Below are 20,578 nucleotides of genomic sequence, written 5' to 3'. Positions count from 1 at the left end.
CCTTTTCTGTTACTGTTAATGCTTCCCGCTTGGCTTGTTCTGTTCTGACTGCCCCAATGCTCTGTCCACCCCTCCTTTTTTTTTTTTTTTTTTTTCAGAAGTGTAGTCTTTCGATTGAATCTCCACAATAATCTTGGTGACGTTAACTTTTTTTTTGTTGTCTCTTTCTGTAGATATATTAAGGTAGTATGCTGTGTGCTGTATTATACTGATTGTATGGTGGTTTATAAGCAATATGATCTTTGACAACATGTTAACTGTTTGTTTGTTAGGGTTGGGAGACCCTGCTTCCTTTTATGTTGCTGTGATTTTTCTTTTGAATGGATTAATGATGTCACTGTTCTTCATATACGGTACATACCTCAGGTAAGGCCATTGAGACTGAGCTATTTAGTTCGTACTAGCTGTCAGTTTTTATACGAAATTTGAAAAAGTGAATGCTAAAATATTTTTATGGGATACTGCTTATTTGTTTGTACAGTAGTAGTGCTTTTTATTACATATACATTGTTACTAAAAAAATTACTAGAACAGAGAAGCTTTTTGCTTAAAATAAATGATGATGCTGGAAAAAGTTGTGGAAAATTTCAGTGAAGTGATATCTCATTGATACCACCAGGTTGTGGATAAAAATAAATGCTGTACAGGTTTTAAACGGCTTTTGACAGGTTTCTGCTCTTGAAATTAACAGTGTAACTGATTTTTAAACAAAGTTTGAATGACAGTATACTTCTAACCGAGACTGGAGTTTTCCCAATGTTTTGCCTCAAGTCATATTGCACGTCTTTCAATTTTAACTTAACTGAGAAGGCAAAATATTTTTTAAGATAATGCATTCTTTTGGAGATACGTATACGCTTCCCCTTTTCTATGAATTTCTGTTTTCCGTATCTGTCCTTAAATTTCGGGAACTGTAATATACATTCATACAAAAATAGATTCCACATTCAGCAGAAAAACAGAAGTGGAAATATTTTTCTGTTTACCTCTATTTTCATTTGTCAGTTTTGCAAAAAAGCAAAAGGCTGCTACATTTTCCTCTGAGAGATGTGATTGTTTTTCTCCCTCATTCTCTGGCTTCGCTGTCTTGTGGTGTTTTTTCCTGCTCTCTCTGAAGCATGTGCTGATAGTTCAAGTAAAGAACAGTGCAGGGCAGAAGCTGACAGTGAAGAGAGGAAGTTGCCTAGTGCAACTATTAGGTCTTTGGGGGTAAAGGGTATATGTTTGTATTCCTTAACATAGGAAATTAATGTTTCATGTTTTGAGGAAGTAGATAAACTGAGTATTCGTATCATTAACTTGTCATTTTTCTCTTAAGGGAGGTATATGGAAACCCACTTTTTTTTTATATTAATGTCATTGAAAAATCAGTAAGGTCTTAATTTCTCAGTACTTTTGTTAGACTTAGGCTGTGTTGAATGTAAATAGCTATCAAGTATTAACAGTAATTTAGTTTTTAATATAAACGATCTGCAATGTAGATAGTGAAGATGGCTAAAATATAAATGCAGTTCTTTCAAGGTGTAAGCCATTAGCTATCTGGGGTTATGAAAAAGAACAAGTGACCACGAAGTTTCCTGCAGGTACGATTTTGATCTTATTTATTTATTTATTCATTTATTGTGAAGAATATTCATAGTTTGATACCAGATCTAGATGACTGCTTAGTCATTATAGCTGTTCCAAGGTTCCTCTTAGGCAAAGCAAGCCAGAATGTTTAGTCTTTTCCATAAGATGTGAAAAAGAAAAGAACTGAATCTGGAGAAACGCAGTTCTACTACACTGAAGTAGGTAATCTTATGAATTGGCCTAAGTCTCCTTCATAAAGCTGATTTCTTTCTGCTATGCATTTTGAAAGGGTTTGTCATAGCCTGACTCATTTGATGGTGGGAAACCATCTTCTAATATTTTCTCTGTCTTTTCATTCCTGAATTTGTTAGCAGTAATCATCTCAAGCTTACATAATTGTTTTTTCTAGGTTTTTTGTCTGCCTCTATGTTAATAGAATGTGTAATCTTTTTATTTCAGCCTTTAGTTGCTTTTAGTCTCTTTGCAACTTCGACTAGTGATGGAAGGTGATAGGATAGTGGAAGACCACTTTCTTATTATTATTTCCCAAGCTAGCCTGTGTTCTCACATATGTGCTCGCCGTACTCTATAATGAGCTTGTTCAAAGCGTTAAGCTGGCAGAAAGCTAGTTGCTTTTGTAGGACTAGTTTTTTGTTATAGGACTAGTTTTTGCTGTTTAGCTCCCTTAACAAATGTCCCCACAAGGTCAAAAGATTGCCAGACATAGTATGTCCCTTCCCCTAGCACTCTGTGTATCGTCTCTGGTTATGCAAATGCACTTGGGAATCTTCTTATACGATGCAAGTTAGTCTCGAGCTCTGGAGCATTCTCTATTAAGATAACTGAAGCAATATGGCAAGAACTCATGCCATTTTTTAGGGTTTTTTAATGGACAAAGGAATGGCATTTGGATGATAAGTACTTCATGCAATTGTAAGATTCTGTCTCCCCCCAGCCTTCCCTGCCTCTCTGTTCTTGTAGTCAAGGGGCAGAATACTGAAGCTGATTGCCAAATACTGCGTCTTGAGGAACTACCAGTAAATTTCCCGTATCTCCTTATGACGGTGTTTTGTCAGTATTTTGTTTCTTGCATGTTAATCAACAATGAATTCCAGCATTTCCCCAGATGACCTTAAGCTTCAGCTTATTGTACCCAGGGAGTCAAAAGACTAGTTCTTTCATTATTCCAGAGCTGACTCTACCAGACAAAGTGTAACTCTTCGGGTCATCTGCAGTTCTTTAAAAATTACTAATTATTTATTAAATTTAGTTTATTCTGTATTAAACATTGGGGAAGTAGGTTCCAACTGAAGGGCATGTACTTTACCAATTGTAGTATGGTGTGGGAGTTTCAGTGGAAAGAGTTATCCTTCATCTTTTATATTGGCATAGAAAAGCTTAACTACTGTATCTCCTACATGATGGCATTGCACTGTTAGAAGATAACCAGTCTAACTCAACACTATACATAACCCACTGTGAAACAGGCTCTGTTCACTTCCTTTTCTGGAAAAGATACTGACAAAGTGCATTTTCCTATTCTGCGCTACAGATTTCTGATCTTTTCTCCTGTAGTAAACTAGTGATCCTTTATAGAGGCTGATAGCTCTAGAGCATTCAAAACACAATTAAGACCTTTGTATTCTAGACTTTAAGGTTTTACCACAATGTTAACCTTTAGCATAGACCTTGAATTTTGTTTCTGGTTTTGGGTGGGTTTTTTGCAAATTTTTAGTTTACTTTGTTTCTAAGACTAACATTTTTTAATATTAAGCATATTCTTTTAGTCATTTTGTGTTTCAGTGTTGATGCTTTTAGAATTTGGAATGAAAGGTTGAGTTTTGGGTGCAAGAATGCACAATTCCTGGAGGTTGTTTTAGCACTCAGCTGGTATCTTTAATCCTTAGATTTTGTACCCAGAACTCACTGATTCTGTTTGACTTGTATATTAGTGATGGGTGAAGGATCTGAGAGGATCTGAGGTTTGTTTGTTTGTTTTCTTTAAAGAATCTTCACAGCTGACTGGTACTTTTGTTTAGTAGCAAAAACGGTATATTCTGTCATTCATAGTAGTAGTGCACTTGTGTGCACAAAAACGTTCTTTGCTTTATATAACAGGACATGAGTAATTACAAATCTAGTCAAACAAATAGGAACCTTATCTGTTGCTGTTTTGAGATGGGATAAATCTAAGTAATATCTTTGGTTTTAGTGTTGACTCGATGGTGCTAATTATTCATCAGGTGAATTTGATGGGTTTAGAAATGTATAAAAATCCTTATGTCAAGAGCTTAAAAAAACTTTCTTATGTTAACATCACAGTATTTCACATAAGAATTAAATTGTATCTTGCATTGACCATGTAATGAGTTAATTTCTAAATATGTTTTTTGAACGTGCTTGATTTGATTACCCTAACATAGTCTTAGATTCAGACCAAAATTCCCTGTTGGGTGACTGACGGTGCAAATTCTAAAGTTTTCTGCTCAACACCTTAGGGAAGAAATAATCCATTTATATTGCCTGGTGTTTAAAAAAAAAAATAAAAAATTTGGCACTTTTCAAGACCAAGCTCTGCGTATGGCAGATAAAGCACCAGATGTAATGATCTAAACCACAGTTTGTGAGGAGTGGAATAGCCGTTTTCCAAGTTACTTACGTTAAAATTGGTGTTCTGCAGAAAAGGGCTGATATATGAAGAGTGGTCTGCTCTAAAATAAACATTAGCTGACTTAACTTGTATTTTAACATTGTATGTACACTGTAGATTGCTTTCCCTTGATGCTTGAAAGCATTCCCCCCCCAATAAACTTAGCTGTACATAAGTGCCGTTTCACATTTTTTAAGCAGCTTTGACCATTATGAGATTCTGTTGTACCTATTTTTCTTGTTCTTTTCACAGTGGGAGCCGTCTGGGAGGCCTTGTTACCGTGATGTGTTTCTTTTTCAACCATGGAGAGGTAGGTTTCCCTCCCCAGCCACTGCCCCCCACCCCCTTTTTTTTTTTTTTTAGGTTTAAGCTAATTCTCATTTCATTAAAGATAGTCATATTGCTTATCTATTAGGGGATGAATTTAAAAGGAATAAGACATTACTGAAAGCAAAATAGGCTATGACTCGAAAATGTATAGCACAGTCCAATGTGTCTCCTTAGATGTTAATAAAAAGAGTAGTTCAGAAAGGAAATATATTGTAAAGTGGTGCTGAGATTGAAGTCTTAGTAGCACAATGACTTCGAGTTTCAAAACATCAAAATATTCTGGTTTTGTGTCCATTCCAGACATAACTGGGCTACATGTACCATACGAACAAGCTTCAGAAATGGAGTAGGTTTTCTTTAAATTGCTATGTATTTTACTGGAAATTCATGAATACATACACCAAAAAAAAAAGGGAAAGAAACCTCTGTAGTACTGATACGGTACAGCCAGGATAAACAGAATTTAGAAACTGTATGTGTTTATAGAGAATTCCAATGCTAAACTTCTTTAGTAAGCTGCATTACAAAAAAAAAAAAAACAAAACAAAAAAAAAAAAACAAAAAACCAAAAAAAACAACCACAACCTGTCACTTAAAACATCTCCCTGTGTCCCCAGCTAATGCTGTTCATGTCATTGTTTCATATTTTGGAAGAAAACTCATGGCTTTTATTCTGATACCCTCGGGCAGTGTTTCTGGGTTTTTTTATGTTCATTTTATGTATATAAATTTATATAAATATTTGTTTTATTTTACTTAAAATGCAGCCGTACTGTAAAAATTTTCTAGATGGAAACTAGCTACCTTATGATTTTGTTAAGGGTTAAAGTTAAGTTTTATTTTCTTATTTTACTGAGCTGAACTTGATAGAAAACTGAGTAGTGAGAATATGTAGTTGCACATAACAGAATCAAAGATGCTTCTATTCATAGTGAGCTTTGACAGTTTTCTTATACAACAAAAACCTGTGTGATGAAATAGCTATTTTATTTCTAAGTTTCATTTGAAATGTTTTTCTCTAAATATCCTCTGTGAAGAATTTTTACCCATGGATGTTAACTGCCTGGTCCAGACCGGGTAGGCGTTACAGAGTTTCTGAACTTTTTTTTGGTACTATTAGAGGGTAAATACAAAGTTTTGTGTGGGTTTCCATTCTTCTTAATGGCATTCTGAAGTGAAGTGAACGTTTTATCCCTTGCTAGGAAATACTAATAGTACAGACTGTTTTGCCATGTGGCTGAAGGTGATAAAGTGTAACTTCAGAAAGGAACAAGTTGAAAACTTCAAAGGTAGTGGTAGCAATCATGAAAAGAAACATCTATTTCACTGTGGCACAGGCAGTTCTCCTATCCATAGGAGACTGTAGGAGAGCTCAGCTCTCTCTATGGATGGCTTGACTTGGGGGAAAAACACAGATAATGTGTGTGTTTTGGAGAACGACATGAAATTTGCATTTGTACTGTACCTAACGAAAGAGCAGTTCGATACTGTTGCGTATATAGAGTTATGGTAATATATGTAGTTACACATATGTAGGTGGTCTAGCTTCACTGTGCATACTGTTGAATCACATGCAAGGGGTGTATATGCACGTGTGTGTATATAAAAAAATTATTTAACTCTTCGATATGCCTTTGATTCTGTGGAAATCATCTTGCATGTGGTTCAACAGTATGTACAGTGGACCTAGACTAGTTGCTAAAAATTTGTTTTTGTTTTCTGGAAGGATAGGACTGAGCTGCATAAGTAAGCATGATCTGCAAGTCTTGGTATCTCAGATCTAGTGCTGTGTAAAAGTGATTAGCCTTCTGGCACTGAGCTGATGATCCTAAGGCAGTATGTTTTTATTTGTGCTGTGCTTGTGCTACTGTGTTTTAATAATTTCAAGCTTAGACAGATCTGATTTATTTATACCTGCAGCAAAGTTAGTTTACAGTCTTGATAAATCATCCACAGATGATTGAGTTTAGTATTACATTCCAAATATAGAAAAATAGCACGGGCTACATTAGTCAATCCACTTTTAAGGTAATGGTGCCTTTTTATGGTTGTATATGCTCATCATTTCTTTCCTGTCTTTATCTCCTCCGGTATCAAAAGATTTGGTAAATCAAATATTGCTGTAGTCTTGAAAAATAATCCAAAAGACTACACTGCTTTAGAATAATCATGATTATATTTATTGCTAATAAAAGTAATTTTAACTAATCACATCTGTGCAGTTAGCTGAAGACAACACATTAGTGTATATGTATTTATGAAAGGTTTCTTTTAGTGGTAATCAGGTGGCAGCTTTTACTGAGAGTGCTTTTAGACAGCAAGGACTGATTAATGTGACAGGCTTCTGTACTTCGCATTTGTTTTACACTATTTCTATACATTTATTTGACACTTAATATATTGGTGAAATAGCAAGACCATAAGCAAGGAATTGTATAATGTTTATTCTAGTGACTTCTTTGGTAAAACAGTCTTTTAAAAAATGGTTTTAAGATTATAGGAAGCGAAGGAGGAGGAACATCCTGGCATCAACATCCTATAAGCTTTCATAAATTCATTATGGTCCGTGTTAAGATGAACTACCTTTTTGTCCTGTAGTTGTAAAGAACCTGCTTCTAAATTTTAGTGCAAATCTATTGATAGCCATTTTAAGCCCATTTGTTTGTATGTTAAAGTTGTCCTGTAAAGTTGTAATTATGTCTTTGATGGTTAGTGCCATCTGCAAGCATTTTTTTATAGAGTATACAATGTATATAAACATTGGAGATGACAGTTATAGCCGAGCCATTTGGCATGAACCCTAAGAAAGTAATAAAAAAGCTATTCAGTTGACTTCTTTGTATTATGGTTTGTTTTATTAGGGTTAAAGAGTGAAGTATCTAAGGTAGTATAAGCTCTGTAAGAGCTTAATTTCATGTGTTTAATTTTACTGGCCTGTTTTGGAGGGCAGCTTTAGATTTTATACTTTCTGTCCTGTTGCTAGTAGAAATGTGAAAAGTTTATAACCTAGAGAACTCTAGCATAATGAAGAGTATGTTGGTTTATCCTTCAGATCCTCTCCCCACACACTGTCTAAGTGTGGCAAGTCAGTGCTTGAATTTGAGAATGGTTTTAGTTACTTGAATGAGTTGTCAATTTCAGCAGTAGCAGGGACAAGCAGCTGCTGTCCTGGCTTTTTTCTTGGATGTTCTCTAGCTGCCACATTTAATTTTGGAAAAGCAGTGATCTATTTTAATTAAACAGCACATCATAGACCTCAAGTCTGGAAGCTGCTTCCTTTTTCCTCCTCTTTTCTGCTTCCTGGCTTGTTTTTTTTAAGTTTGTGACTAAAATCTCACGTAGCTTGGGTTTTGCTTTATTGAAGTATCTGTGGTCATTCATTGTGAAATAGAAATGCATTGTTTTATGGAAATGTAGCAGCAAATGTTATCATCTAACTCAGTTCTTATTTTTAGTGCACTCGCGTCATGTGGACTCCACCTCTTCGTGAAAGTTTCTCATACCCTTTCCTTGTGCTTCAGATGTTACTTTTGACCTATATTCTCAGGTACCTCTCAATTTATACTTAACTCTTTACAAGGATTTAAAAAATTGAATGTCACAGGACATTTATTTAAATGCATTTATTTAAATATCTATTTAAGTGTCTCTGTGCTGTAGCAATGATATCATTAACATAAAAACTTTCCTGTGGCTGTTACATTGCAGACGCTGCACCAGTAGAACTGCAGTCATATTACTCACTTACTAAAAGGAAAAACTTTGCAACTTGAAGACATGATTAAAATAAAAATCAGAATTACTGTGTTGGCAAATACGTATCTAAACTAAAAAAATCAGAATTTTTGGTTGATGTCACTTCCTACCCATGAGAAACAAGCTGATACTCCATCAATTGGTTTTGTCCCTCTTGGAAGTGGTATGTTGGTTGCACTTAGAATAAGCCTATGCTATGCAACAGAGGATGCTATAGGCACCCATAAGCTAGTATGTTCTTGCATTTTTCTATGACTAATTAACTAGTCTAATTAACTAGTTCAATGATTTAGAGCAATCTAATTACATTAACGCAGGGATGCTCTTGAGTGCATTAGCCCTGCTTTTCAGTGGTTGTTTCTGGCTTGCAACATGATTGCGTTACTGTCTTGCCTCTGTTTTGAAAAATAAGCATGATCGTTAATACTTGAGGGCTTTTCCATCAACTCCATTGCATCAGATTTGCAGTGTATTTATAATCTAGATGAACTTTGTACTTGTAACCCTAATTTTTCCTTTATTAGGTCATACTGATTTGTACTTATTGATGATTAAACCAAAAATATTTTGTCCTCGTCACTGACTTGTGGTTTTTAGGTGAGGAAAAGATACATGCTGTCTAGAAAAATATTTTGAGGAATAGTTTGCAGAGTCATTGCTAGATTTCATACTAGAAAGACACGTGTTCATTTAGTGCTAAATCGTGAGGTCAAACAAAAAATGAGGAAATTACACTTGAAGTTAGGGTGATCAGAGCACATATATTCTGTACCTATAATTATGACACTTCTTGATTAGATAGATTCACTCCTGTTCTTCAAATCTTGGTACGTAACATAGTGCTTGGGCTTGCTTACCGATGAGAAGTAGATATTTAATTTAAGCATTTCAGAGCGAGGTTCCAAAAAGGGGATAAAACATTTTAACTTCCTGTTTCTCAGTTATAATTCCTGCTTCAAGAGCAGCTCTGTTTTATGTATAGCAGTGTTCCAATGAAATATAGAAACTATCTTTTGAAACAGAGCCTAGAACTTAAATTCTCCATTATTTGTATCACATTTGTATAATACATTACTTAATACATTAGACTCATGCTCAGCATGACTTCCAATAGAAGTTGATCTTGAGGCTTTGCAAAAGAAGCTGAAGAAAATTTTACGGAATTTGGTGAGACTGCTGTAATCTGTTGGATTTGGGTTTTACAGCAGAATATTTATGGTGTCTTCATCTGTTGGAGGCCACTTAGTGAAATTTGAAGCATGACATGTTTCCGAAGTGAACACAAAGCTAACACAGGATTAAAGAAATAACACTTATAGCAGGACATAGAGAATGGGCTGTTTTCCATTAAAGATGAGTTTCATGTATTTGTCATTGTCTCCTGCCCTGAAACCTCACTCAGAATTGCTAGCAGAAAGTTGCAGAAAGTAAATATGGAAGAAATGTGAGAGAGAGAGGAGTGAAATCACTTTCAAATGCGGACTGTTCTGAGAATAATTGTGATCCCAGCTGAAATGGTCAGGTTGTGACCTGACTGTAGAGTTGTTACAAGAAGGTGGACCACTGCAAGTGACATAGTTTGGCCTGCTATATTGCATGCTGCCAGGAGAAGACTGGTTTGGTAATGAGTGACTCATCAAATAGTTACAAAATATTAAGCATCAGAACTGTTGTTTTTGGAAGCTGATAGAAAATGGATATTAGATTTACTTGAGCAGTGTGTGATTTGTAGTTGATCAACATTGCCAGCTAACTTCCGAGGTAACTTTGTTTTTATTGCATTCTCTATTGTACTTTTCAATAATATGCAAACACCTGTGTAATTTTACTTACTGATGCCTATTCTGTCTCTTTTTCCCAAGGATTCCGAATATTAATACAGGAAGCTTGATTGCACTGTGTGTTTCTAATATCTTTTTCATGCTTCCCTGGCAGTTTGCTCAGTTTGTTCTTCTAACACAGGTAAGACCATATTCACCTCTAAATAGCCTCTTTGTCTTTTTTAGGCAAATTGACTACTTTGTATAGACAGCCACTGAATTCACAACTATACCAATGCTTTCCTTTTAGCCAGATTTCAGTCTTGCTCTCAGGAAGGATTCACACCATTTATTCCATCAATACTTTTCTAGTCTTAAATTTAAGAGTTGACCATTTACACCACTCAGTCCTCTGTTTCCAGGACTAAAAAATTTACTTTTTTCTTAAAAACAGCCTCCAGCCTAAGATCAGTACATTAGAACAAGTGCAGAACAAGAAAAAACTTGGTATATTGAAGGACAAAAATTAAAAAGGCATTGACCTTGCATCTCTTTGGGCTATTCCAAAATTTTAAATGGAGCAATGTTTGCATGGCATGTAATATCTGGCATGATTTTGCATGATTTCCTGCTTAATTTTGATGAGCCTGTGTGTAGTGGCATAATCTTACTGTCTGAGAGTTCAGACAGTTGAGGTAATTTTAGGTAGTGTTGAAATATAGTAAATGCTAATGTGAGCAATAGGATACTGTCATACAGCATACTTTTTTAGTGTTTAAACTGATTGAAATGTAGCCTGTTGATTGAAATCCATCTGTGTCTCCATACCTTTTCACTTGTCTGTCCTACTTGAAGCAGATGTTGCTCGGTTTGAGTTGATAGTCTTAAACAATCAATATATGCTGTGGTATGCAAATTTTCTAACTGCAGAAGAGGAAGCCATTAAATTCTGTAAAGTACTGTGAGAAGCTCATTGCTATAACCTGTTTAAGACGCTGGGCCTGAAATTTGAAGTTACAGGTTAAAGTCATAATTTCATTAATTTCCCATGTGACTTTTAGCAAGCTGCCTCATTATTGAATCTCGTTTTCCTCAGCAGCAAATTATGGATGTTCCTATACTTTGCTGAAAAGTTAAGGTTAAATAATGTTAATGAATGATTTTTTGGGTTTGTTTTGTTTTAAAAATCTAAGGGTGAAAGATGATGTGTTAGTGCTGTGTTTTGATAACTTGCATTTTTATAAAGCTGAATACTTATTTCTTAAATATTCAAATATGTTTGATAATTGTTATTCAGAGCACCACAATAGGTTTTTTGAAACAAATCATTATGGATTGGCTTAGTATTTATTTAAAAGAGCAATAAAAGTTAGTTTATGATTGTTTAAATAATCACTTTTTTGTATGAATGTGTATTCTGCTAGAAAGAATAAACCACTGCAAATTGTTTTAACTTATCTTTCACTTTTGATTCTAGATAGCTTCATTATTTGCTGTGTGTATTATGGGTTATATTGACTCCTGCAAATTACAGAAGATACTCTCTGCTCATATGGTAATACTTTTTTTAAAAAACTTAAATCCCCTCAAACAGGTCAGAGCATCAAAAGAAGCCATTTGTCTGAAGTGTTTTCCTTAGTTGCAAGATGGTTGAAAAGATGCAATAATAAGGGAGGGAGGGGCCTGGATTTGAATATTTGATCTTATGTATGTTTATATCACAGTGTCAGAAACTAGAATCCCTTTGGCGCACAGGAATTTTTGAACTCCAGAAAAATTATCAACCTAAAAGATTTGTAGAAGTATTTGCCTCTCCTTTCTGTCTCTACACATTCCATGGACTTGAAGATACTGTCTAAAACAACAGACTAGAAAACATACCAAGTAACAGAGCATAAGCAATAAAAAGTTGTAAAGGCAGCATTCATCTCATGCCATAGGTTAGTAGAAACAAAAGAATGAGATGTTAGTAAGTCAAAACTTACTCTTAGTAAGCCTTTATCGCGGAAGGAGAAGAACCCCAAGTAAAACTGGGTTTTTAAGGCTACTGTAGTCTTGACCATGCAGAGATGTTGTGGTTGAACTGTTTGGGGAGATAAAAGGAGGACAAAGGAACTAGTCTGAGGAAAAACTGTTGTTTCAAAAATGTTTGAGAAAGTCAACAAAGGAAGGAGACAATAAATAAAAGGCATCTAAGTTTCTGTGTAATAGATCTGATTTTCATTTTTAAAGTTAAGATAATGATCAAATTTTGCTACCAGGAGTTTTGTTCTTTAAAGCGAGATTACAGTTTTAAATATACAGGAAGATGTAAACAACTTTTTTGAAGAAGTACAGTTGCCTTTAAAAATATATTTTTTCTAAAATTGTGCTATGCAAACTCAGTGGGCAAAAAGAGAATGATTACCACAGGAAAGAAGCTTTGGGCTAAATTATATTTCATATGTTTTCAAACATATTTTGAAATACTGTAAATGGTAAATTAAAGGCAGTAAGTTCTATTCAACTCATTTCTGATATAAATGTGGGACACCAAATGCTTGTTCCTAATCAGATTTACTAGGAAAATTTGCAAATAAGAATCTTGGTTTAGTAATTTTTTTGATAGAAGCAGGATGAATTACTTAAGCCTTTTGGCTTATGTCAATAGCTATATCATAATTTTGGTGCCAAAGTGTCATAAAAAGCCTATTTTCAGATCGATAAGCAATCATGTTACATTACAGAGAAACCTTAATGAGACTGGGTAAACTGCCAGTCTTTGTTTTGTGGTATTTTCAATTTTTGCTCCCCCCCACCATTCTGTGGAAAATGAAAGTCTAACTGGGGGGGCAGAGTACAAAAGTCTGCATATTTTACAAATAACTACATTATTTTTCTTTATTCCTGTGTATAAAAGAAGGCAGAGATTGATCATTGATTTTGCTCTCCAAGTTAGAAAATATAATTCAGCTTGCTTTCTATTAAAAAGAAAGCACAGTAGGAGGTGAGGATGGCAAATAAAAGTTGTATTTCAGCCTTGACTTTCAACCTCATGTAGTTAAGCGCGCATAACCAAACAGTCAGAGTTCTGCTTTCTTGACTGTGGTGATGATTATATTTTAAATATATGCTTCTCAGTTTGGAAGAAAGAAGACAACAGACATTTTATGTTCACACTTCTGTGTTTGTCCAGAATTCTGAAAGATAATAAACAGGATGGAAAAATAATACAGTAATTTGAAAAAAATGAATATGTTAGGAATAACTTCAAAAATGTAGCTGGTATATCGTGTAAGATGAGTTAGTCCTATGATCAAGTGTTTTTGTCTATAAGTACTTTTAAAATGTAAATTAACATAATAATCTACACTTGGCTACCTGTTGCCATTAAGCTCTTATAATCAGTGTTTTCAGAACAATTCTGTAAGCTGAGTATCAAGCTTGCACTTGCTGTGAAGTAGGTTTCTTTAAATTTAAAGCTGTTGATACAAAGTAATTTCTATACTTGGGCAATTCTTTCCTTTTCTATTTTAAATTTAATTATTTTTATTTTCTTCTTTCAGGTATCTCTTGTAGTGTGTTTTATTCTGATGTTTGGTAATTCAATGTTATTGACATCATATTATGCTGCATCTTTAGTAGTTATCTGGGTAAGTTGTTTAAGAAAAAAATCATATGACATGCTAAGACTGTAATGGTGTACTGTTATGTATGTGTTGATGTAAAATGTGAAACTACTGCATTACAAGATAGTTGAGAAATCTTTCACATGACAAACAGAATTAGACCTTAAAGATGTTTAGAGAATGGGTAAATACTAATTTAAAAAATCATGGTTTTACACCAAGACCTCTTCATAAGAGAAATTGAGTTAAGGCTCACTTCTCTTGTTTTTGTAGCTCTCTTCTTTTTACAAAAATATAAAATTTACCACATATGTATTTTTGACCAGAATAATCGTAAAACAAGAACATGAGCAAGGAGTTTGTTTTAAATGCTTCTTTATTGATTGTGAAACTGCAAATGCAGAACAAAGACTAAAACATATATAACATTGGGTTTTGGACTATTTGAAACTGCTGAGTCGTACTGCCATGTTAGTGAAATTATTCACTGAAGATACATCATCTTATCATTTACTGTCTTAATTTTTCCTTAAATAGGAAAACCAACCCCCAGCGTCTTTCAGTTTCATACATAAGATTGTGTGAACAGATCTAGTTTAGCATACTACAAATCATCTCCATTTCTGATTGTTTTTGCCTCTCCTAGAAGCTTGGGGTGAGCTCAGTGATTTTTTTTTTTTTTCTTTTTTTATATTTTGTCCATTGGCAAAACAGTGGTAATGTCTCACGCTAAGAATAAGCTGCCTTGGCTACAGGTATTTGCTGTAGTATAGTTTGCTTGTTATAAACCCACTCTAGTTTCTTGTAGCAGCTTTTGTAACTGTATAGTAAGTACAGGTACATTGAATTTCTTGCTTATTTTCTGCTTTGGAAAAATATTTATTGTTTGTCTATTATTTGGGTGCTTATAGTAGTCTCAGTCTTAGTGTCACATACGGACTGGGTTTCTGAAAGCTTTTAAATTCATTCTCAGTTTTTCTTAATTACTTTGTTCATCAAATTAGCTTAAAGTGAGCCGTCCTTTTGTCACAAAATGAGAAACATAATGTGAGACAGAAAAATATCAGTAACTTCTCCCGCCCCCCATATTCTGTTGCCTTGTTTGAAAATTGTTTATACTATGCTGCCAGTAATTTATTTATTGCTGCCAGTAATTTATTTATTGCTTCAGGTGTGTCTTGTCATTCGTGGAAGCAGACATAATTCAGTTTCCCATTGGCTTTGATTTAAAGAAGCTTAGAACTGGATAATACAGAATCTTACTTGTTAGGAAGAAGAGTAGTCTTCCATTAATTGCATATAAACTGCACTAAGAGTTTTTATGTTGGCATGTTTTGGCAGTGCAGGGTGAAATCGCCATATTCTACATTCATTCATATTTCAGGTTGTATTAATAATGGAGGGTTTTTTAATAAATAGCTGTGTGGTACAATAGGCGCTTACCAAAACAAAAAAACCCCTCATCCAGGGTACTGGAATATCTTCTTGTTACTATATGTTACCTGAAAATGTACATTCATTTTATTATTAGGGAATTCTTGAATTGAGTCCAAAAGTCTTGAAAAGCGGCAGAAGAGAAGTCTATCTATGGGTAAGGAATTTCCTATATTTTGAATTTCAGAAAAGAAGTATGACTTCTTTTTTTTTGTTTTAATGAAATAGAGAAATAAGTTCTGGTTTAGTTTCTAATAGTTGAAAATCAAGAAATATAGCTGAGCTACTCTCTTTAAGTAAATTGTCCATATTCCCAGAAATTAATCTTAAATTACTGAAGGAAGAAAAGGGGCATAAACATACATTTATATCAGAAAATTGAAATAGCCTTCAAATGGCAACACATTTCATTTTAAATTACCAACTTAAACATGTTTACAACACCTAAGATCTGTATGAAAATCCCTTTAAAATAAAGGACAATTTAGAAAAGGCAAGTAAAAGGCTAACAGTGCTTGCAGAAATGGAGATTAAGATACTACATTAGATATTCTCCTATATAATTTTTTAGGATGTTTTTTATAACAGCAAGCAACTTAAAATTACATAACGAAGTAAAGGAAGCAAGTTGGAGTAAAACACTGTAAGGTGTTTGGGTGGGGTTTGAGGGCAGTAGAAGTCATGTCCAGACATGGAGGACACGCCCAAAACTAGGACAAATAAAATACAACACGGTAGAAAACATGTGAAGCACCTTGCTGCTTAAGACATAACATTACCTTGTAAAACACCTGAAGTGGGAGCCTACCGAGACTATGCCTGGCTTAAGACCAGCATTCTTGTTAAATGAAGAGTAACCTGTTAGCAAAACTGGATGAAATTCATACAGTTATTATAAAGGAATTAGAATATAAAGGAATTAAAAAATATATTTATAACAAACTACAGTGTATGTATAACCTGCCAATGTAGTTAGCTGTGGTACCAGGGGAAATGGAGTGTAGGCAAATCTCATGTCAGTTTTTAAAAAGGAGACCCAAGGCATTTGTGGAACTGCAGGCCAATAAGTCTAACTTTTGTAAAAGAATGAAAACTTCAACAGTGATGAAGTTGTTAAAGCTATATGTATAGGCGGTATAATGAGATAGGTCTGATACAGCCTGTGTGAAAGGAAGGCATGCCTTGCAAATGTATTTGACTTCTTTGAAGGATGTAGATAAGGGTGTGTGGGTGAATGCAATGCACTTGAAACCTTTTGGGGAAGATATCTAACTGGAACTATAAAAGAAAGTAAGCTCCATGGGATAAGGTGTAAATGTTAGAAGGTAAGAAACAAAGGGTGGGATTAAATGCTAAGTTTTCAAAAGAAGACCACCACCACCCTTAAGTATGTGTGTAAAATAATTGATCCTAAATAAGTCCTTGCCACTCAGCAGAGAATTCTTGGTATTCTAATGAAAAGTTCTCTGAACACATCAATTCATTACTGAGCAGGCATCAAAAAGGAAAATAGATGGAAGTCATGGAGAAGGAACTGTAGAGAAAGCAGAAAATATTTTTTTTTTATTTTGTAAACTCATATTTGGTGTCCTAAATATTGCATGCAGTATCAGTCAGTGCGTCTTACTTAAAAAAAAAAAAAAAAAAAAAAAAAAAAAGATAGAATGCTGTCCCCCAAAATGTACTACCATCAAATTTAAGTAGACAGAGTATGAAGATGATTATTAATGTAGAATTGCTAAATAGCTGAGATTTTACAATCGGTTAGAATTCTACATCTTGTAAAATAAAGATCAGTATGACAAAGCCAGTGAATAGAAGTAGGATATAATTATTGTTTATTTAGTGCCCCTTATGCTAGCAGCAATAAGCTTATAAGAGAGAAGAAAGATACTGTGGAAGCAAAAAAAAAAAAAAGAGGCATTCAGAAAAGGACTAGGTACCTCCTAGGTATTTAGGTTCATTTACAGCTATTAAATGGGATGATTGAATGCAACCCATTGTCACATAACAACCCTGGTTACATTAGGGTAAAGATCAGTTTGTATTTTGTTGTTATATTATCTCTGAAAGCATCTGCTGCTGGTCCCAGATACAAGATACTGAGCCAGGTTGTCCTGTTCAGTTGATCCAATTTTATAAAGAGTAAAATAGATTAAGCTAGATTGCCAAGAATTTAGTCTTTCTGGTACCTCCTCTGCTACAACCTTGTATTCAGCGGTACAGCCATAATGTAAATCAGTTGCACAAAATTATTTCAGCAGTAATAGAAAATACAAAAAACCTTAAAACACCCCAGTGTACTGAAATGTAGGAAGTGTAATTGGTTAGAAATTACTGTACTCATTGGTGATAACATAGGAGAGTTTGTAACTAGTAGCTAAATTTAATAGACCTTTTAAAAAAGAAAAGGTTTCTTTAAAAGTTTGTAGAGACATGTTTATTTCATTCCAAATATATTTTTTTAAGGTCATTGAAGGATGTGCCTGGTTATTTGGGACAGTCGCCTTGAAATACCTAACTTCTTTAGTGTTTGGAATAGCTGATGATGTAAGTTCTCTTATCTGAGTATCTGGTTGGTGTCTTTCAAAAATTTTTTATTTCTCAATATTTTGATTTTGGCATCTTCTGGTATACTTTCCTGATATTCCAAGATCTGTTTTGCAGAAATGAGAAGGGGATTGCCTATTTGCTTTCTCATTCATTATGTATTATCACTTTGAGGTGTTACTACCATGGTTTGTGAAAAGACAAATGTTTTTTCTATTGAATCAGTAAATGCTCTGTGTGTTTGTTTTTAAATGTGGATTTATAGATCTTTGTTTATTTTTTGGATATCTTCTACCTACATCTTTTCTTTATTTACTCAATATCTTAGTTTATTCTCCTCTGAAGCTAATGTTTAACACAGCTTTCAAATGCTTGTTGTAACTAGGACTCCTCGCTTCACTTCAACCCCTTTATTGTCAGATTCTACTGTTAAAAGCCTATCTGCAGATATGCATCAAGGGGCAAAAGATGGGAAGCTCATATCTTAAAATATGAGTATGCAAAACTATACTCTTGTTGAACCCAGTTGCAATGGTAACACCCTTTTTCTGCTGCTTTCTGCTTTTTATTTAACACAGTCCAATCTGTGTTACACTCAAAGATGGCATTTAATATACCAGAATAGATTTTTGGTGCTCTTATAACAATATTGTAATAATAATTGGAATAAACTTCTGTTCTAATTAAAAATATTTCTCATGTACATTTAAGCTGCTTTGTTGTGGAAAACAGGACAGTTTTTGCTTACTACAGCTTTTTTTTCTGTATATCCTACCAGGCTCATATAGGAAATATATTAAAATCTAAATTTATTGGCTACAAGGATTTTGATACATTAATGTATACCTGTGCTGCAGAGTTTGACTTCATGGAAAAAGAGGTAATTTGATCAAAATAGATTATTATGGAAGAGGGAACTTTTTGTTTTATCTTAATTTATAACTTAAAGCGTCTGAGAGCCATAACCTCCTACTGCCATCATCAGTTCAAGTGCTTACTCGTGAAGTTAGAGACATTAATGAACTTAAGCTAAATTTAACTGGTTTTATTGCTTTTAAATGAACTAAAAACAAAACAATGTTTTGATTTTGGATCTAATAAATGTGCTTGCTTGAATGAAAGAAATGCTTACTCAGGGATAAATGAAAGGTTACAGTTTTGCGAACTTAAGATTTTATGTGGCTGTCAGTAACTGGTTTTGAGTATGTGGAAAATTTACTGAGAGCTGCAAAGGTCTTGTGTGGTAGATTTAGACTACAGAAGAGCATCAAAGCTTCTTAATGTGGTGTTAGTAGACTTCTTTTAGTTCATCAGTATCTAGATATGCATTTAAAACATTTATAGGCTACTCAACCCATAGTACTCAAATTCAGATAAGATACAATCTACTTTTAGTCTTTGGGTGGCTTGCCAAAGAACTTGGATTAATGTACTAATGATGCTAGTATTGTGACCTCTAGTGTGATTGCTGGGTGGAGTTTAAATTTGAGTTTCTTCAAGCTTGCTTTGTTCTTATTGAATGTTTAAATTTACATTTTACTCGAGGAAGAAAACTTCATATTGTTTTCTTTAAAATGACCATTGAAGTAATTATAGGTGAATGAAAAGCAATTAATGCAGTTTATTTCCATTGTAGACTCCAGTAAGATACACAAAGACTCTGCTATTACCAGTTGTTCTGGTGGTTTTGGGGCTAATCATCAAAAGGGTAAGTGATTGATTTAGTGAATCACCTTTGCCTTGAATTTACTTTTTAGGTTTATTGAAGGGATCACTATTTATTTTGAGATGGGAAGAAGTTAGTGTGGTGGGTTAACCTTGGCTGGCAGCCAGGTGCCCTCCAAGCTGTGCTGTCATTCCCTGCCCTCAGCAGGACAGGGGAAAAGAAGAGTTGAAAAATCTCATGGATCAAGGTAAGGACAGGGAGATCACTCACTGATTTACTGTCCTGAGCAAAACAGACTTGAATTGGGGAAGACTAATTTAATTTATTGTCAATTAAAAATAGAGTAGGATTGTGAGAAACAAAACCAAAACTAAAAACATCTTCCCCTTATCCCCACCCCCTTCTTTCCAGGCTCAATGGGTCCCTCCCACAGGCTGCAGTTCTTTAAGAACTGCTCCAGCATGGGTCTTTTCCATGGGGTACAGTCCTTCGGGGTCACAGGAAACCTGCTCCTGTGTGGGCTCCTTTCCACAAGCTGCAGTTCCTGCCAGGAGTTTGCTCCTGTGTGAGCTCTCCATGGGTTGCAGCTTCCTTCGTGGCATGTCCACCTGCTCTGGCACGGGGTCCTCCACAGGCTGCAGGTGGATATCTGCTCCACCATGGTCCTCCATGGGCTCTAGGGGGAAAACCTGCATCACCATGGTCTTCTCAACAAGCTGCGGGGGAATCTCTGCTCTGCCTTCTGGAGCACCTCCTCTCCCTCTTTCACTGACCTTGGTGTCTTCAGAGTTGTTTCTGTCCCATTTTTCTCATTGCCCTCTCTTAAAGCTGCTGCACAGTGTCTTTTACCTTTTCTTAAACATGTTATCAACAGAGGCTCAACCATGTATCGCTGATGCGCTCAGCTTTGGCCAGTGGTAGATCTGTTTTGGAGCTGGCTGGAATTGGCTGTGACTGACAGGGGGGCAGCCCCTGGTCTCTTCTCACAAGAAGCCACCCCTGCAGCCCCCCTGCTACCAAAACCTTGCCATGTAAACCCAGTACAGTTAGATAAAATAGAGGTTTTTAAAAATATTTGCTTAAAATTCTGTATTCTCCTTGCATGGATTTTTGCAAAGGTCCAGTCCTGAGTCAGTGGTAAAACTTGCTTTGATGTTAAGTGCCAAAAAAATTTCTGTCACTTAGCTGATGAGTACTATAACTAAAGTTTATAACTGTTTTTGTAAATTTGATTATGTATAATTTGTGTAAAAAC

The 20,578-nt window shown here is 34.8% G+C and overlaps 1 protein-coding gene across 4 annotated transcripts in view; it reads left to right on the top strand.

Moving 5' to 3' along the window:
• DPY19L1 (dpy-19 like C-mannosyltransferase 1) overlaps window positions 1-20,578 on the top strand; it is a 53,366-nt gene that overhangs the window by 15,391 nt on the left and 17,397 nt on the right. For all 4 annotated transcript variants that reach the window (XM_082316967.1, XM_082316968.1, XM_082316970.1 and 1 more), the window contains 10 exons: window positions 273-366; window positions 4,472-4,529; window positions 8,005-8,096; window positions 10,168-10,267; window positions 11,543-11,620; window positions 13,611-13,697; window positions 15,205-15,264; window positions 17,577-17,657; window positions 18,436-18,537; window positions 19,294-19,365. In XM_082316967.1, coding sequence (XP_082173093.1) covers window positions 273-366; window positions 4,472-4,529; window positions 8,005-8,096; window positions 10,168-10,267; window positions 11,543-11,620; window positions 13,611-13,697; window positions 15,205-15,264; window positions 17,577-17,657; window positions 18,436-18,537; window positions 19,294-19,365 — 824 coding nt within the window. The remainder of the gene's footprint in view (window positions 1-272; window positions 367-4,471; window positions 4,530-8,004; window positions 8,097-10,167; window positions 10,268-11,542; window positions 11,621-13,610; window positions 13,698-15,204; window positions 15,265-17,576; window positions 17,658-18,435; window positions 18,538-19,293; window positions 19,366-20,578) is intronic.

The sequence above is a fragment of the Platalea leucorodia genome (assembly GCF_965183815.1).
Source record: "Platalea leucorodia genome assembly, chromosome: 1".
NCBI lineage: Eukaryota > Metazoa > Chordata > Aves > Pelecaniformes > Threskiornithidae > Platalea > Platalea leucorodia.
This window is presented reverse-complemented; position numbering and strand designations above follow the sequence as displayed.